This window comes from Prunus mume, linkage group LG4 (assembly GCF_029339155.1).
Source record: "Prunus mume cultivar Tortuosa linkage group LG4, ASM2933915v1, whole genome shotgun sequence".
In the NCBI taxonomy this organism is placed as follows: domain Eukaryota; kingdom Viridiplantae; phylum Streptophyta; class Magnoliopsida; order Rosales; family Rosaceae; genus Prunus; species Prunus mume.
Window position 1 is genome coordinate 14264008 of NC_142701.1, and position 16146 is coordinate 14280153.

A 16146-nucleotide genomic window follows, 5' to 3' on the forward strand; every position below is an offset into this window, starting at 1 on the left:
TATCCTGGTATAGCATGCTATATTCTTTGAACATTATTGTTGAAAAAAAGTGTGTTGGCTACGGATATGAATTGCTGAATTAAGTTACATGGTGTTGGCTAAGGTTGTTATCAGATCTTTGGGAAAGGGGCCTGTCACTTTACTATCTTGATAGGAACTAGTTTTTTTATGGTTCTTATTTCCATATGATTTTTTTAGGTACTTAGATAATTAAATTTTGAAAAACAATAATACTTGATGTAGAAAAAAAAAAAAAAGTGTGTCACTTTACCCTAGATATGTCATTGGAATAAAAGTAAAAATTAAGGTTTTTATTTTATTTTTTTATCTGGGAAGATTATGGATGAAGTTAAAGTAGGTTTTGAGCTAATGACTTTTGGCCATATGTAGGAGCAAGCATAACCAAGTATATTTATGAGTGAATGTATAATTCCAGGTGACACTTTTTAAGTGCTTTTTACTCTCATGTATTGAGTGAAAAGTTTAATATAATTCTTCTAACCACATACCAGATGAATGCAAATTGGCCAAGATCCGAAACCTGTCATGCGAGACACCTATAACATGTTTAAAGGTGGGGGTGATCCAGAAAAGGTGTTGACTAAGAAATTTTTTATATGACCAAAACCATTTCTTAGTTGAGCTAGCTACTTGTGCAGTTCATAAGATTAGAATCTAGAAAGGCATCTCACTTAGTGCGTCTCCCAATATATTCTCATGTGGTGGTGTTGGTTGTGGAGAGGACGGTGGAAGTGGAGGCTTTGGAGGAGGTGGTGGCAGTGGCGGTGGTGGTAGTGAATTTGGTGGTGCAAGTGGTGGAGTTGGATGTGGAAGTAGAGTTGGTGTCATTTTTTAAAATGAATGATGATATTTTGGGAATTTAAAAAAATTCATGAACGGTTCATCTCCGCTTCTTTTGAAAGTAGCTTTGAAAAGAAACCCAGAGTCTGCTTAAAAGCTGCTCTCAAAAGGCCACTTCTTTTAAAATAATTGGGATATTTTATTTTTACCAAACACTTTAAACTGCTTAACTTTAAAGTGAATCAGGTTTTTAGCCAAAAAAAGCAATCTCAAGCAATTTTATACTATGAAATTCAACCTTCTTTGATCCACAAAATGTTGGCGGATCCCTATTTTTTGTTGTTGTATTTATGGGTTTATAGTCATGTATATGTTTTGCGATGTACATTTTACAGTGCAAAATGGTCTTCAGATAATTTTCTGTTTCTTTTAAGTTGCATTAAGACCAAGAATTTCCTCACACTTAAGTGATTGTTCTTAATGCATAGCTTGTTGCTGCATTTTCAAAAGGCTGATAGAGTGATTACTTCTACGCTTCTTTATATGCTGGGCTTTATTATGTAGGGGTGGTTGCGGTTTGGTAACCGCAAATTTTTGCCCAAACCACAAACCGACCGACTATTTGCGATATGGTGATTTTTGAAACCGCAAACCGACCGCTTTGGTTACCACGAATTAGCGGTTTAAAACCGCAAGTTCTCAAGCATTCATAAAAATATAAATTCACAACCTAAATAAATAAATACACAACCTCAACTTCTCAAGCATATATAAATTCACAATCTCCTCAACTTCTAAGCATTCACAACCTAAAGAAAATTAAATTTACAATTTCAAGCATTCCAATTAAAGTTAAACTTCTCAAGCATTCTAATTCCAAATCCTTTAAAGTTACAAACCAAAAGGAAAATGCAAAGCAAAATGAATTAAAGTTACAACTAAAAAGAAAATTCAATTCAAAATTAATTAAAGTTACAAACTAAAAGAAAAATGCAATGCACCAATGTTACAAACTCAAGCGTTAGTGGTGAGTGGATTTGAAGAACCCTGTTGTGTTGTTTGAGCATCAATGCTATCTACAAATAAAACAACATAGTTTAGTACATTTTATTATAAGAAGATCAAATAAAACACCATAGATTGGCTATACTTTACGGTTTGCGGTAACCGCAAGTTTTGAAAATCAAATACCCCAACCGCAACCGCAAATGCGGTTCGGTTCTTCATACCACAAATACAGTTCGGTTTGCTGCGATCGCGGTTTCATTGCAGTAAATAGTCAGTTGGTTTTTGCGGTTTTTCGATTTTTCAGTCTAAAATGCCACCCCTATTTGAGAGTGTGCAAATAGGCTTTTTTCTTCTCGGCATATGTTGATTTGCTTATTTCAGCCTCTCTACAAGTTTCATCTCCCAATTTTAAGGTTGAGACTGACTAAACTAATTGAGAGATTCATTTGGCATGTTTACGAATCCTTAATCGGATTAAGATGAAATGAATTGAGGAGTTGAAATCCGGATTCCTATTAAAGTTGTTTACTAAACTATGTGGAATTGGGGTATGAATAGTATCGATTCCTTATAAGTTGTTTACTAAATTCTCATGAATCGGAAGTGAAACTAATTTGATTACTAAAATGCATTTGTTGTAAATAAATTATTGGGTTAAAGTGGATGGCAAATTGTGAATTTTAAAATTTGTGTGAGGATTTAATGTGTAAAAAAGATGAATTAATGATGGGCTAGTTTTCTTGGAATTAGGATACCACCTCCCACCTAAGAGTCCAATTTACTCCTGATTTTGTGTGAGCCCCCACTTACATTTCCGTTCTTATATGTAAAGTAAACATGGGAGTAATCTATAATAGAAATTCAACTCCTTATTTTGATTTCCATTACTGATTAGTAAACATGTCAAGAGATTATATAAAACCGTGTGGCAGAAATTGTGGGGTACATGTGAGCTTCATTGAAAAGTTGTTCACTTGTCACAAATAACAAAACAATATCAAAAACATGTTCATTCACTATGTTTCTCCATTAATATAACTTGAGCATTCCCACCTAGGACCTCCTTTGCTCAAGAGACCACCTCTTTTCACTCCTTTGACTGTAGTTCTCTCTCATTCCATAAGAAAATTTGCTGTCATCTGAATGGTGCAAACTGCATTATATAAAAAATACTTTGACAGTAAATATTATTTGAATATTCAATGAGATTCAAGTAGCCATAATTATTATGGTGGTTTATAAGTTTAATATTGGTTCGTATTATTGTTTTCCTTAAAATTGGATCTACCTTTTGGGTTGCACACATCTATGACCTGACTGAAGTCCTGACGGGTTGCCAGTGTCCTTGCAGCTTGGGCTCATCATGGTGCATTTGATCATGGGATATGGGTGCATGGGTACCTGAGGAGAAGTTGCCTGGAGAGTGATGTGGTCATTGTGCGGATGTGTGGACAAAGCATATGAGGTCGTTCAGGAAATTCCCAACAAGGATACCTTGGAAGCATGCCAATGAAGCCAGATGCATTTGTTTTGGGTGCAGTGCTCAAACGCTGTCAAATACATGGAAAGGTCGAGTTAGGAGAAAGGTCGAGTTATGACTATTATTATCAAAGAACAAAAAACAAAGTCCACAAAATAATTTAAAACAATTAATTACTATTTACCAAGTAATTTACAAAATTAGTAAAATCTTTAAATATTCACCAAAGAAATAATAATTAAAGTAATTTAAAAAAATCTAAGTTATTACTTACTTACATATATTAAATTAAAGAAGTTGGCCAAAAAACAAAAGTAAAGAAACTATTTTTATAAATTTAAAATTTAAAAATAAAATAAATAAATAAATAAAAACAACTTCTCCCGATGAAATTTCTTCGGCACAGGTTTGTGCCTGCAATATTTGCCGAATTAGACCTTTCCAGATGAAATTCACCTCTGCCGATGAATTTTATCGGGAGAAAACTAATCCGGCAAACATTTGGCAACATAGACATGTGGCGACGAAATTACGTCAGGAGATTTATATATATATATATATATAAACTTAGTATCTTTAGGTCAATAATATTTTTTATTTTTTTAAATTTCAGTAATTAAGTAATATCTTAGCCTGATTTAATTACTTTAATTAGTACCTATGTTCTAACTATTATTTCTCTAGTGAATAATTAATATTAAATATTTCAATTAACATCACAAATGATATTACTTCTTAAATAGTATTTAGTTTTTAAATAATTTAAATAAAATTATTATATACTAATTATTCACTAAGTAAGTAATAATTAAAACATAAGTAATACTTAAAGTAATTAAAAAAGAGAAATTTAGATTATGGTATTTATAGAGTATAGCCGTGCGGCTGTACCTTTAAATTTTTTTATTCCTAGTGTATAGCCGTGCGGCTATATGCTTGAAATAAATAAATTCGCCCGCTGGGCCCTCTGCGGGTCCTTTTAAATGAAACAAACAAAATAAATAAATAGTATAGCCTATCGGCTATACTCTTTAAATTTTTAAATTTTCTTTTCTTTTTTTAAATTTTTTCTCCCTGATTTTCATTTATCGATAAGACTAGTCTAAAGTATTATCCATTACGTTTAGGCCATTACCAAGGTATAGCTATTGTCCCATTTTGATTTTTTACTTTTTCAGAGTTATTACCCGTATAAAGAATTTAGCATTTTCTCATTTAATACTAGTATTATACACATACATACGTATTTTTTAATAATATTTTAGTTTTCCGTATACATCTTAAAGACTCGTATAAAGAATTTCGCATTTTTTCATTTAATATCATTTATTCAATTTTTTAATATATATTATTTTTATTCAATAATATCCAAAAACTATGTGTATAATACCTGAATTTTGTGTGTATAATTGAAAATTTTTGTAAAACACAAGTGTATTAAACATGAAAAATACATACATACGTGTACAATATGAGTATTAAACGTGAAAATACTAAATTCTTTATACAAGTAATAGCCTTGGAAAAACAAAAACTCAAAAGGGGACAAGTGAGACTCGGATAATGGCCTAATATTAATGGATAATGTTCTAAACTACCTTTATACATAAACAAAAATAGGGGAAAAATATTTTTTTTTTAAAATGATCATAGTTTCTTATGTAAAGATTGGCTATACTATATAATATTTTTTAGGCTTATTTACTATAGCGCCTAAAACTTTGGTCAAATCTCACTTTACTCTAAAAGTTTAAATGGCTACTTTGCCCCCTTGACTGATGTTTTGCATCTCAATTTACTCCCAAACTATCAAGTCAGTCAAAAACTTTGTTAGAAATGCTGACATGACAAGAATGGGACCCATAATTTTGTTGAATTGGATGTCACGTAGGTGCCAAGTGTGAAAAATAAAAAGAAAGATTTTCTTTTAAAAAACTTAACTCAATTATTAATAATAATATTTATAAATAATAAATAAATAAACCCAATCCCCTCCTCCTGTTACGCATCTACCCAACCTCTCCATATCCCCAAAGGTGGCCCCATCATCCTTCCTCCTCCCTCTGCAACTAACCATCACCCCCAACATCATCCATAAGCACCCAAACCCACCACAAGCCATGCCACCATCAGCCTTCCTCCTTCCTTTGCAACCAACCACCACCCACCATCATCTATATCCACCTCAACCAACCACAAGCCATTCCCACGACAAAAAATAAAAAATAAATAAATAAAGAACAATGCACACATTTGTGGTGGGGATGGGTTTTTGGGTTGCCGGGGCAAAACGCTTGGTGATGAAAGCGGTGGCATGGCCTTGGTCTTCAAGATTTGGATATGGTATTGTGGATAGGTTGAATTTGCGACGGATCTAGGATGGCGGTTGGGTTGAATCCTCAGCAAATCTGAAGTTTTGGGTTGTCGGATCTGGAGAAAGAGAGAATGGTTGGCTTGGGGTTGGGGCGTTGGGATGGAGGCCCTTCCTCTCCCCTCTGCCTTGAAAGCCCAGCCTACCTTTTACACCATCATCATCAAAATCACAATCATGAAGGACAATCATGATCTAGGCAATATTTTAAGACAATTCCCTATTACAAGGAGACCGCATTTTATAGATACTAGGTACGAAGGGATGGGGTGGGATGAGGGAGGAGATCTATTACTTACGACGGTGAAGGGGTGGCGAGGTGTGGAGAAGACGGTGTTGCTGGTTTTTTTAATTTCCTGTTAATTTTTTCATTTTTTTTCCTTCTATTAATAATAATTTAATTAAGTTTTTGAAAAAAAAATCTTTCTTTTTATTTTTTACACTTGGCACCTACGTGGCATCCAATTCAACAAAATTATGGGTCCCATTCTTGTCACGTCAGCATTTCTAACAGAGTTTTTGACTGACTTGACGATGGGGGGTAAATTATGATATAAAATATCGGTCAATGGGGCAAAGTGGGTCATTTTAACTTTCAGAGAGTAAAGTGAGATTTAACCAAAGTTTCAGGGGTCGCTACAATAAATAAGCCTATTTTTTAAAAACAACCGATAAAATATCAAGAACTACCTCAAAACATCGGATGAATGACATGATAAATCATGTATGAAAATGAACCCAACATCAACCAACGGGGGTGCCAAAAGGTGTAATGTTTACCTAATTAAATGACATTACGAATTGGAGATGCCTTTAGCAATTTATTGATGCGTAATCAGCCAACACTACATTCTAGCTTCTTTAACAGATCTCAAGTCAAGGTAGTTAATTAGTACTAATACAAAACCAATCTATACTTTCAAGTCCTTGTGACATTAATTGCTAGACTAGCCTTTAACCCATTAAGCTTCCTAGACTGTTGAGCAATGACAGTGGCAGTGGTAGGGCTCTGCTCCAAAACGACTTCGTATCCATCTCCGAAAGTGTCCATATTTGGAGCCATGAGCTGCCAGAAAAGCCCACCTACACATGAGCCCCCTCTGCTGGCACTGCTGAAAATGTCACTGTATATTTTTCCAAAGTAGGCGTCCCTCTTTTGTACGACATAGCCCGGCAATTTATAAGACTTGCCGAACTCAACCACGAGCAGTGGTTTCTTCACCACTGTGTTGCAGTCTTGAATGTGTGCTTGCACCCATCTGTCCACAAAGCCAGCTTGAGCCTCTTCGCTTTCTCCTGATAACCTATCCATCATCATGTTCTCATATATTAGATCTTGTTAAAATAATATTACTACGGAGCTTAATTATTATTCATGTTGTGAAAAAGCCGTAGACAGGGTTGAGAATAGAGTGGGACCCAAAGTTCAATTGGCCACATACCTTATTTGCAACGGTAAAAAATTAATGACAACACCATATGTAAAGAGCACAATGACGTAATCTTATTCGTGACGATCCATTTTGGTCACAGATATATCGTGGCATTTGCTTTCATTGGCCTCAGATCGTCTGTGACCCTTTTTGAGGTCTTCTAGTAGTATACTTGGTATATATAGGACAAATTGATGTATAGCTATATAGAGGGGATAGAGATTTTGATCGTAATATGTGGCTTTTCGTGACCAACTCACGGATATATTGTGACTTTTGCTGTCATTAGCCTCAGATCATCCGTAACCTTTTTTGAGGTTTTCTAGTAATGTGCTTGGAATATATACGACAAATTAATGAGTACATATATACATAGCTAAGGAGAAAGAGATTTTGAACGTACCATTGATCAGCATAGATATGTATAGTGGCAAAATCGATTTGGGGAAGCAAGTTGGTGGCTATGAAATCAGAGCCAAACTCTAGGTTACCAGGGTTGTACTGCTTCTTGTCCGGCGTCGTTTCCCCATAAAATCCTTCAAGCCCTATTTCTAGTAAATGCTCACTATCAACGGACTTAACGTGTGCGGCCATTTCTGTCACCCATTGCTGCACAATAATAATTTACCAAAATAAGTTAAAAATAATTTTTTTTCAAAGGAAAACCAAATAATATTTTAAGAGAGATACCTGAAGAAGGGCTCCAGAGACGTCAGATTGGCAACGAGGTTCATTTATTAGTTCCCAAGCAAAGATGGTTGGATCATCTTTGTAGGCCACCCTTGTTATGGAGTTTATTCTTGCGAGCACAGTCTGCATGGGAAGGATTGTTAGATAAATCTATTTTACATTCTATGTAATTCAATATTTTACATCCTCTCTAGTTTCTATGCATCTTTGCCACATATGTGGCATGGAAAAATGATAAAATTAATGTATGAAATAAATCTCAAAGTCCACATGTTATTGTAAAATGTATAAAAATAACAAATAAAACTTGCGAAGTTTGTAGAGAATATTTGGACATCGAATAGTCTCGCTTATATTTTCTTGTGATATCGGAACAGACTATTTATGACTAAATCTTATCATTTAGAAGAAGGAGAAGTTGTAACAAGGTTTTCTGGCAGGTCCAACATTCTCACATACTCGTATACAAAATACACATGGGGAAAAGTAAATCTATGCAACATTAATGACTAAATCTGAAGTTCAAAGCTAAGCAAAACTAGGGAAACGGATGGGAGACCCTTCTGAAGTGGTATTTAATAATTTATCTAATACAGGAAACGGATTGAAAAAAGAAAACATTTAACTGATAAGTGAAAAGCTAAGCAAAGAATTAGTGGCTTAATTAATTAATGAGAATAAATTAAATAGGAATTAATTAAGCACCCACCTTAATATGATCCTTATAGTATCCTTTGATGACAGCGTTTGAATAGAAGTCGTCATCGTTGCTGATGGGTTGGCCACGGTCTCTTGCCCACTGCGCATACTGCTTTCTACCCCCAAAATCGCTAAAGTTGTTCACAAAGCTTAGTATCACATGTACTCCGAATTTTTTAGCCTCTGATATCACAAAATCTAATCCCTACGTCAAAAGAAAATTAAAAATTATTTAATCCTATAAGATCGACCATAACCCAAAATTCAAGAATATCTTTAACAACAAGAAAAGGGGGGAAATTTTAATTAATAAGTCATACTTTCTGGGGCCATAAAAAAGGTTAATGATGTTATTGATTGAGTGAAATTTAGGACCCGTTTGGAATTGTTTCTATATGAAGTATTTTTTCTAGAAGCGCTTTTAATTGTTCCCGTCTCAATCATGCACCTTATTTTTGAATGACTACTAATATGAACCATACATATACTCAAATTAAATTTCAAATTTCGTGAAATCAATAATCCCAATTAACCATTTTTTACAACAACATAACATGTGAAACTGTATGAAAGTACATAGCTACATATAGGAGTACCTTGAATGTGTCCTCGTTATAGGAGCCAGGAGAAGGCTGAAGGGGTCTGTCTGTGCCGCTGCCATCATTGAAGGCCCAAGTTCTAGCAACATTCATGCCATACCTGGAGGCTTGTTGGAATGCAGAAGTGACCTTGGCTCTTGAAGATGGGTCAGATGCCATGTACATCATCCAATATGCATTGAAACCATTTATGTAAAACGGTCTCCCATTCATAACAAAACGGGTTCCTTCTGTTCGAGCAAAAGCACCACCATTAGAGGCATGATTGGCTTCACCTTTACAATCTCCATGTTGAATGAAGATGAACACCAAAAGAGTTGACAAAACAAACAAACCCTTCCCCGACATGGTTGTTGAGTGCTAATTTTATGCCTTAAATTAACTTTCTATTTAGTAGCTAGGGCTAAGCTAGTATATATAGTGATATAATGGATAATTAGGAATAAAAAGAAAATAAGAAAGAAGAATTGGGGAAGCCTTTTGTAGTTCATGTACACATTAATAATACCATATCTTAGTTACTGGATTGTATTCCACAGCAGATATCTTACCATAATTAAGAGATTTGGTTGGCTTCATTTTAAAAATATATACCATAAACACATCTCTTTTGGGATTCACCTAGCTTCCTTAATAAGAAAAAAACACCACAACTAAGCACTCTTTAGATTTCCTTTTAAAGAGATATGATATTAATGAGAAATTCAGGACTCGTTATTATCAATTCAAACGTATTATACCAACTAGTCTTTGATCAAGTGGTATTTTTCTCCATTCGGTTGGAGAGGACGATATATATTTGTGATAAGTTCAATATCTAATTAGTTGAGACTAGCCTTATTGTGGACGTGTTGGTCCGTTGTACATTGTCGTGAGTGTAGGAAAAATAAACTAGATTCTATAAAGACAAGTCAAGATAAAGTAATAAATAAAAAGATAGTTGACAAAAAAAAATAGTTTTGTTAAGAAATTCTCATTCAAACACGATAAATCATTACTCATACGCAAGTTTAATTAATTTTTGGGGTTTGTTACATGCATGTCATGAACATGTATGTAACAACCAATGAACAATTTGACCATTAAACAGTCCAACAATGAGAAAAAATTATGGAAGCCCAGTAGTTTGAAAGTCCAGCCAATACCTCTGGCCTAATCTGTTAGACTTTTTGCATTTAATATTTGCTTAAGATAAATAATGGCAAAATTTGTAGTCAGGAGCCACCAGTGACTGATTAAGTTGTATAATTTTACTAATTTAATAAATAGGACGCATTGATGTTGAGCAAGTCGAGAGACAGTCAGTAATTATGCTATGTTTAGAGAAGTAGTCGAAATTTTGAATAGAACATCCATTTGTGCTGAAAGGACAAGATTATGTATTCAAATACTCAAGTTGTGTTGATATCGAGTACATTAAGATGGATGAGCGATAATATACTAAATTCACGCACAATACAAATGCTAGAATTGAAATCTATGACCTTTTATGAGGAAGTCCAAACTACTGCACTAATTGGTCCTATACACAAACATCTTTATAAAAGAATAAAATCTATTTTGTACTATATTTATTTATTGACTACATCTCTCGTAGAAATAAAACTATTGTGAATCTTACCTCTATGAGAGTAGCGGCCAGCAATTTTGTAGACCATCGTGGCAAATGTGTGTCATTCCCTATTGTAAAAACTCATAAACAACCATGGAAAAAAGGTTAAATAGAACGTATGTAACGTGAAATGTTCTATGGAAGGGAAATTTGTTGGTTGCAGTGTGGCCCTATACAAGGGACTTGATCCTTAATCTTAAGAGAAATTATCAATCTTTAAACTGATACCATAAACAGATCTCTTACCGGGATTCGCCTAGCTTCTTTAATAATAAAAAAACATCAAGTGTTATTAAAATTTAAAAATAAATAAAACACAACTAAGCACTATCTGGATTTCCTTTTAAAGAGATATCATATTAATGAGAAATTTAGGACTTGTTATTATCAATTCACACGTGTTATACCACTAGTCTTTGGTCTAGTGGTAATTTTCTACATTCGGTTGGAGAGGGCAATATATATTATGATGAGTTCAATACCTAATTAGTTGTTATTAGCCTTATTGTGAGCGTATTGGCCCGTTGTAAATTATCATGAGTGTGGAAAAATAAATTAAATTCTATAAAGACAAGTCAAAATAAAGTAATTAATAAAGGACAATTGACAAACAAATAGTTTTGTTAAGAAATTCTCATTCAAACACGATAAATCATTACTCATACGCAAGTTTAATTAATTTTTGGGGTTTGTTACATACATGCATGAACATGTCTGTAACAACCAATGAACAATTTGACCATTGAACAGTCCAACAATGAGAAAAAATTATGGAAGCCCAATAGTTTGAAAGTCCAGCCCATACCTCTGGCCTAATCTGTTAGACTTTTTGCATTACTCAAGTCAGGCTGATATTGAGTACATTAAGATGGGCGATAATATTGAGATGAGCAATAATATACTAAATTCACACAATATGGATGTTAGTACTATAATCCAGGACCTTTGGCGGATCCAGGATTTGGAAGTTGAGTAGGTGAAACTTACACGTTGCATGAACACGGGTACGAGTACGCCAATATAGAAAATTTTCAAAACCTAGGATACGTGTATGCCACCGATATGATGATTAAAATAATATAAATAAAAAAATTGATATTGCATCCATCATGTTATAATCATCTATCAAATAAGAAAAAAGATATGAATCAAATGCATTTTGATTAAATAAACAATTAATACACGTAAAAACAATTAGCATCTATTGCTAAAAAACTAGGCAAGAGTGTACAAGAAATTGTGCTTGGGTGTTATAAATAAACCCAATCCTAGATATATATTTATAAAAAAATCCAAACACTATTTAAACATAGAAACACACCCAAAATCAACCCCAAAGTCAACAATTGTATATTTTTTGGGTGTGTTTATAAATGGGTTTTGAGTGTGTGTAATAATGAGTTTTGGGTGTGTTTATAAAGTGTTTTGGGTGTTGGGTTTTTTTATAATTTCAGCTCCCATTTTGGATATTTTAGTGAAACTCCCTTAAAAAAATTGGGTGTCCAAAAATGTTACCTAATTCAAAATAATTATAGAGTTCAATACCACTCATATCTAATCACGTAACTCTCTGCCACTTTTATACCTCTCTCTCCCTTTTTTCTTTCTTTCTCTTTTCCCTAGGCTTGTTGATGCATTCTCTCTCTTTTCTATTTTTTTCTTCTTCTTCCCTTTCTATTTTTCTTGGTTTTGTTGCTTCATATCTACCTATTTTTATTTTTTGACAATTTTCGGGTAGGTAGCTGCCTAACCCAAAACATGGCTAAATCCACTAGTTTTCATAGGGGAGTCCAAACCACTACACTAGTGGGCCTATGCACAAACATCTTTGTAAAAGAATAAAAATCTATTTTGTACTATATCTAGTTATTGCAAACATCTCTCGTACATGTAAGACTACTGTGAATCTTTACCTCTCTGAGATAAGAGGCCAGCAATTTTGTAGACGATTGTGGTAAATGTCTGCCATTCCCTATTGTAAAAACTCATAAGCAACCATGGAAAAAAGGTTAAATAGAACGTATGTAATGTGAAATGTTCTATGGAAGGGAAATTTGTTGGTTGCAGTGTGGCCCTATATAAGGGACTTGATCCTTAAGAAAAATTATCAAAATTTTGAACTGATGGAAATATCAAAGCTACAACCACATGCTAATTCTAAATCTCGTTCAATGCAACAACAGGTACCATCAGAACTATCCCATCACAGTAAGCCAGTAATTTTAACATGTCTCTTTAGCTTGTAACTTCCCAACATCAACGGAGACAGCAAAACCTGCGTATCAGTTTCCTAAATTACACTCCAAGACCTATTGAGCCATATAGAACAGCCAGTTGGGTGCAAATTTTTAAAGCCTTTAATAATTGGGGGAAATATCTGAGAAATTTGTGGAAACAGAGAATTCTTGTAATATTGGGAAGAGTGTTACCTTCAAGAATCAACATGAGCATGGTGAAGCAAACCTCGAGCATTATGCAGAAGAGCATTGGCCTCCTCATTCGAGGCATCAAGGATGCGCAATTCTCTGATCTCTTCCTGCCATTTCTCAATTTGTTCCTTGTGCACCCTGCACCCACAAATTTCAAACATCGAAAACCCAAATAATAAATCTCTTGTTTCTAGCTAGATTATTTGGATACAAGTAATATTGAAGGAGGGAGTTTGAAAACAAGACTTCGAGAGCAAAGGTAATTGCTCTTAACCACTTAGCTACAACCCATTACGTCTCTCGCTAGAGTATTAAATTAATAATAATATTACCCGATATATATTACAAAAGCAACAGAAAAACAAAATAAAATAAAATTACTCAAAAACATATACTATAACTTTGCAACTCACATAATCATCCGCTCTTCGAATTCATCACCAATCTTCTGAAACATGGCCTTCCCTGATCCCAGAAGTTCAGATACCTATGTAAAACTCCAATTATAATAGGAACAAAAAAAGAAAAAGAAAATTGTAAATACAATCAAACAAGGATTTTCTTTTCTTTTTCATTTACACTGAAATGGAACAGTCAATTACCAGCTGAGTGAACCGTTCGATCTTTTCAAGAATATGAGCGACTGCAAGCTCCACCTCCTCAGATCCAGCAACGAACGTCTCTAAATCTTCATTCTGTGCCTTTTCTGAGTCTGAGATTGCTCCTTCTTCTTCCTCCTGGTAATTTCAACAATCAGATTTCAGACACTAACACAACGGCAGAAGAAGCACAAGGCACCGTTTGGAGATCGCAGAATGCGTTACATTTACATCTGGTTTCATGCGTTTTCTTCTAGATTCACTGTCTTTGTTCTCCATTTGGATCGATCGTCGACGAAGCTAATTAAGCGATCAGCCAAACAGAACCTTGCGATTACAAAAACAGTACGAAATTAAGCATCAATCTTCATTAACATTAATAATCTTACTATTAAGCATAACGTAATAAGCATCCGTGCCTTCGATCTCAATCTGATTGACTGCGATGAAGACGACGATTCAAATCTTCGTCTTCGTCTTGTCTTCTCCAACTTTCAGACGCGCGGGAACTCCGTTTCTACAGACCAAATTTTGTGAAGGAAAGCGTGTTATTTATTGGGTCCAAGCAACATTTTGGTTGGGCTTGATCTTTATTTTTAATTTCAAAATAGGCCCAACTATGTAGGCCCACCTTGGCTCATTGGGCCGTGTCTGATCTGCTGAAACTTCTTAATACCAATTTTTATCATAAAATGTTGATAAGTGCCAGCAACATAAAGATTTTCTTTTTAAAAAATATATTTTTAACGAATAAAGGATTACAAAAGAAAATTGTAGCTCAAATTGTTAAGAATAACATCTGGAGTCCAGCGAATCCCCCTTTTTCCAATATTGTTTGTGTTAAGGCCCAAAAATCCAAGGGGCTAAGCCCAAATTAACCCTTAGCCCAATATGAGTGATTGGATGCAAAATAAGCTCAATCGGGATAAAAGAAAATTTATAAAGGCCGCCAACACAAGCTACAAGCGACAAATCATGCTAAACAAGCACGTGCAAAAGGAGCCAAGGACATACCGATATTACTAGATCACGCTCACATGCTCACTCGGCACTACTTGGCCCGCCTATAGCCCGTCATGGCATAATAAAACCCCAAGCACGAGCATAGAAATCATGCACATTCTAATACCAAGCTACGTCACGAGCTTAAGTGGGCCCAAGCCACGAAATTAACCGGGGCTTACTGAGAAGGTTGTGGTATGTAGGGAAACAAGCAATCACGGGGCCCATTGAGGGTTCAAGGAACGTAGGTTTCAAAGCCACTTGGGGGCTTTGGAACTCAAGCCCGTTCCTAGAACCCAAGCATATGGGTTAGCATGAGAAAGAGGAGAAAAAATTGACCCATGCTCTAGGAAGACACCAAAGAACCTACCAAGATATTTAGCCCAGCCCACATCAATAGAATTAGAGGGAAAGCCTTTCCAGCAGCTTGACAAAAGACTGTCAAACGATAGAAGCAACAAAGCCATAGAACCCAATACCATATGTACAAGCCCAAGCCCAGCAACTTGCAAAAATCTGGCGTCAAGCCCTATTCCCGTTTGAATTCCAAACAATGGTCATAAGGGAGCCACGGCAAGACCAGAGGAAATCCATGGGGGTGAGAGAAGTATCCATCGGACAAAAGGCTCCATCTCTCCCCTTTTCCTCTGTAAGCTCTGCCTAGGAGAAAACATAAGGAAAGCAGGTGGCGCCTTCCCCTCTATGGGAAAGCCCAGCTGCGTCAAGCCATTGGAACCGTGAAGGGTTCCTTACCCATGCCCCTTGGATGGAGAAATTCATCAAAATAGGGCTAAGTAGGAGCTGCCAAGGAAAAAGGAAGAGGAAAACCAGACGAAATTAGAGCTCCTAACGCCTATAAAAGGAGACTTTTGCTACCCAGAAAAGACATCCACAACTCAACGATCCAGACCTTGACCAAGCTTTGTCAAGCAAATCTGGAATTTTCTCAAGCCACCCAAACCTCTCTTCTGTTCATCTTTCTTCTTCTTAGGATAGGGCTCGCACTGATATTTCCTCCGTAAGAAACCCACGCTGTTTTCTCTCTCTCAAATTGCTAAACTTGTGAAAGCTTAGCTCCCATGCCACATGCTCCTCAAGCTAAGCCATTAATGAAATCCTCATGCTTATTTGGGTGTTAGTGAAGTGATCCTGAGAGTGTTCTTTTAAAATCTCATTAGATTTTCTAAAAACTCTCTTGGGAGCTTGTTTTTCGAACTCAGGCATTTGGGGGATTTTGCTCGTTGCCTTCTCACAGGGCCCATTCATCAGTCTTTGGAACAAAAACCCCCTACAGTTTGTATCTAAACAAAAAAAAGTTCCTTACAAATCAATATGTGCGGATAAATCATAGTGATAAAATTTGACATTTAGGAATTTGTATCACCCAAGTTTAGATAAAAGAATTGAAAATTACATAGAATTT

The 16146-nt window shown here is 35.2% G+C and overlaps 2 protein-coding genes across 6 annotated transcripts; both read right to left on the bottom strand.

The window, feature by feature from the left end:
* Window positions 1–6456: 6456 nt before the first annotated feature.
* Window positions 6457–12546, bottom strand: LOC103343170 (mannan endo-1,4-beta-mannosidase 1-like). Its single transcript, XM_089051353.1, has 6 exons — window positions 10703–12546; window positions 9079–9311; window positions 8493–8687; window positions 7784–7906; window positions 7497–7702; window positions 6457–6964 (listed from the first exon to the last, which is right to left on the bottom strand). The coding sequence occupies exons 1-6, from the start codon at window positions 10737–10739 to the stop codon at window positions 6580–6582; spliced, it is 1179 nt and encodes a 392-aa protein (XP_088907479.1). The 5' UTR covers window positions 10740–12546; the 3' UTR covers window positions 6457–6579.
* A 170-nt stretch (window positions 12547–12716) lies between these two features.
* LOC103343164 (knotted 1-binding protein) lies at window positions 12717–14258 on the bottom strand. Of its 5 annotated transcripts, none has more exons than XM_008246837.2 (6): window positions 14141–14258; window positions 13953–14048; window positions 13725–13859; window positions 13536–13609; window positions 13123–13260; window positions 12717–12968 (listed from the first exon to the last, which is right to left on the bottom strand). In XM_008246837.2, the coding sequence occupies exons 2-5, from the start codon at window positions 13998–14000 to the stop codon at window positions 13125–13127; spliced, it is 393 nt and encodes a 130-aa protein (XP_008245059.1). In that variant the 5' UTR covers window positions 14001–14048; window positions 14141–14258; the 3' UTR covers window positions 12717–12968; window positions 13123–13124. The 5 variants fall into 5 exon arrangements, with proteins under 5 accessions (XP_008245059.1, XP_008245058.1, XP_088907481.1 ...); XM_008246836.2 differs by having other exon boundaries at window positions 13947–14048; XM_089051355.1 differs by having other exon boundaries at window positions 13953–14021; window positions 14111–14249.
* Window positions 14259–16146: the final 1888 nt, after the last annotated feature.

Coding starts and splice junctions, on each gene's coding strand:
- LOC103343164 (XM_089051354.1), bottom strand. CDS start 14,134: ATGCTTATTACGTTATGCTTAATA. Junction 14,022..14,110: donor TTATTACGTTATGCTTAATA/GTAAGATTATTA, acceptor TCGCTTAATTAG/CTTCGTCGACGATCGATCCA. Junction 13,261..13,535: donor TTCGAAGAGCGGATGATTAT/GTGAGTTGCAAA, acceptor TTGTGGGTGCAG/GGTGCACAAGGAACAAATTG.
- LOC103343170 (XM_089051353.1), bottom strand. CDS start 10,739: ATGGTCTACAAAATTGCTGGCCGCTACTCTCATAGAG. Junction 9,312..10,702: donor TGGCCGCTACTCTCATAGAG/GTAAGATTCACA, acceptor TTGCTCGAACAG/AAGGAACCCGTTTTGTTATG. Junction 8,688..9,078: donor ATAACGAGGACACATTCAAG/GTACTCCTATAT, acceptor CTTTTGACGTAG/GGATTAGATTTTGTGATATC.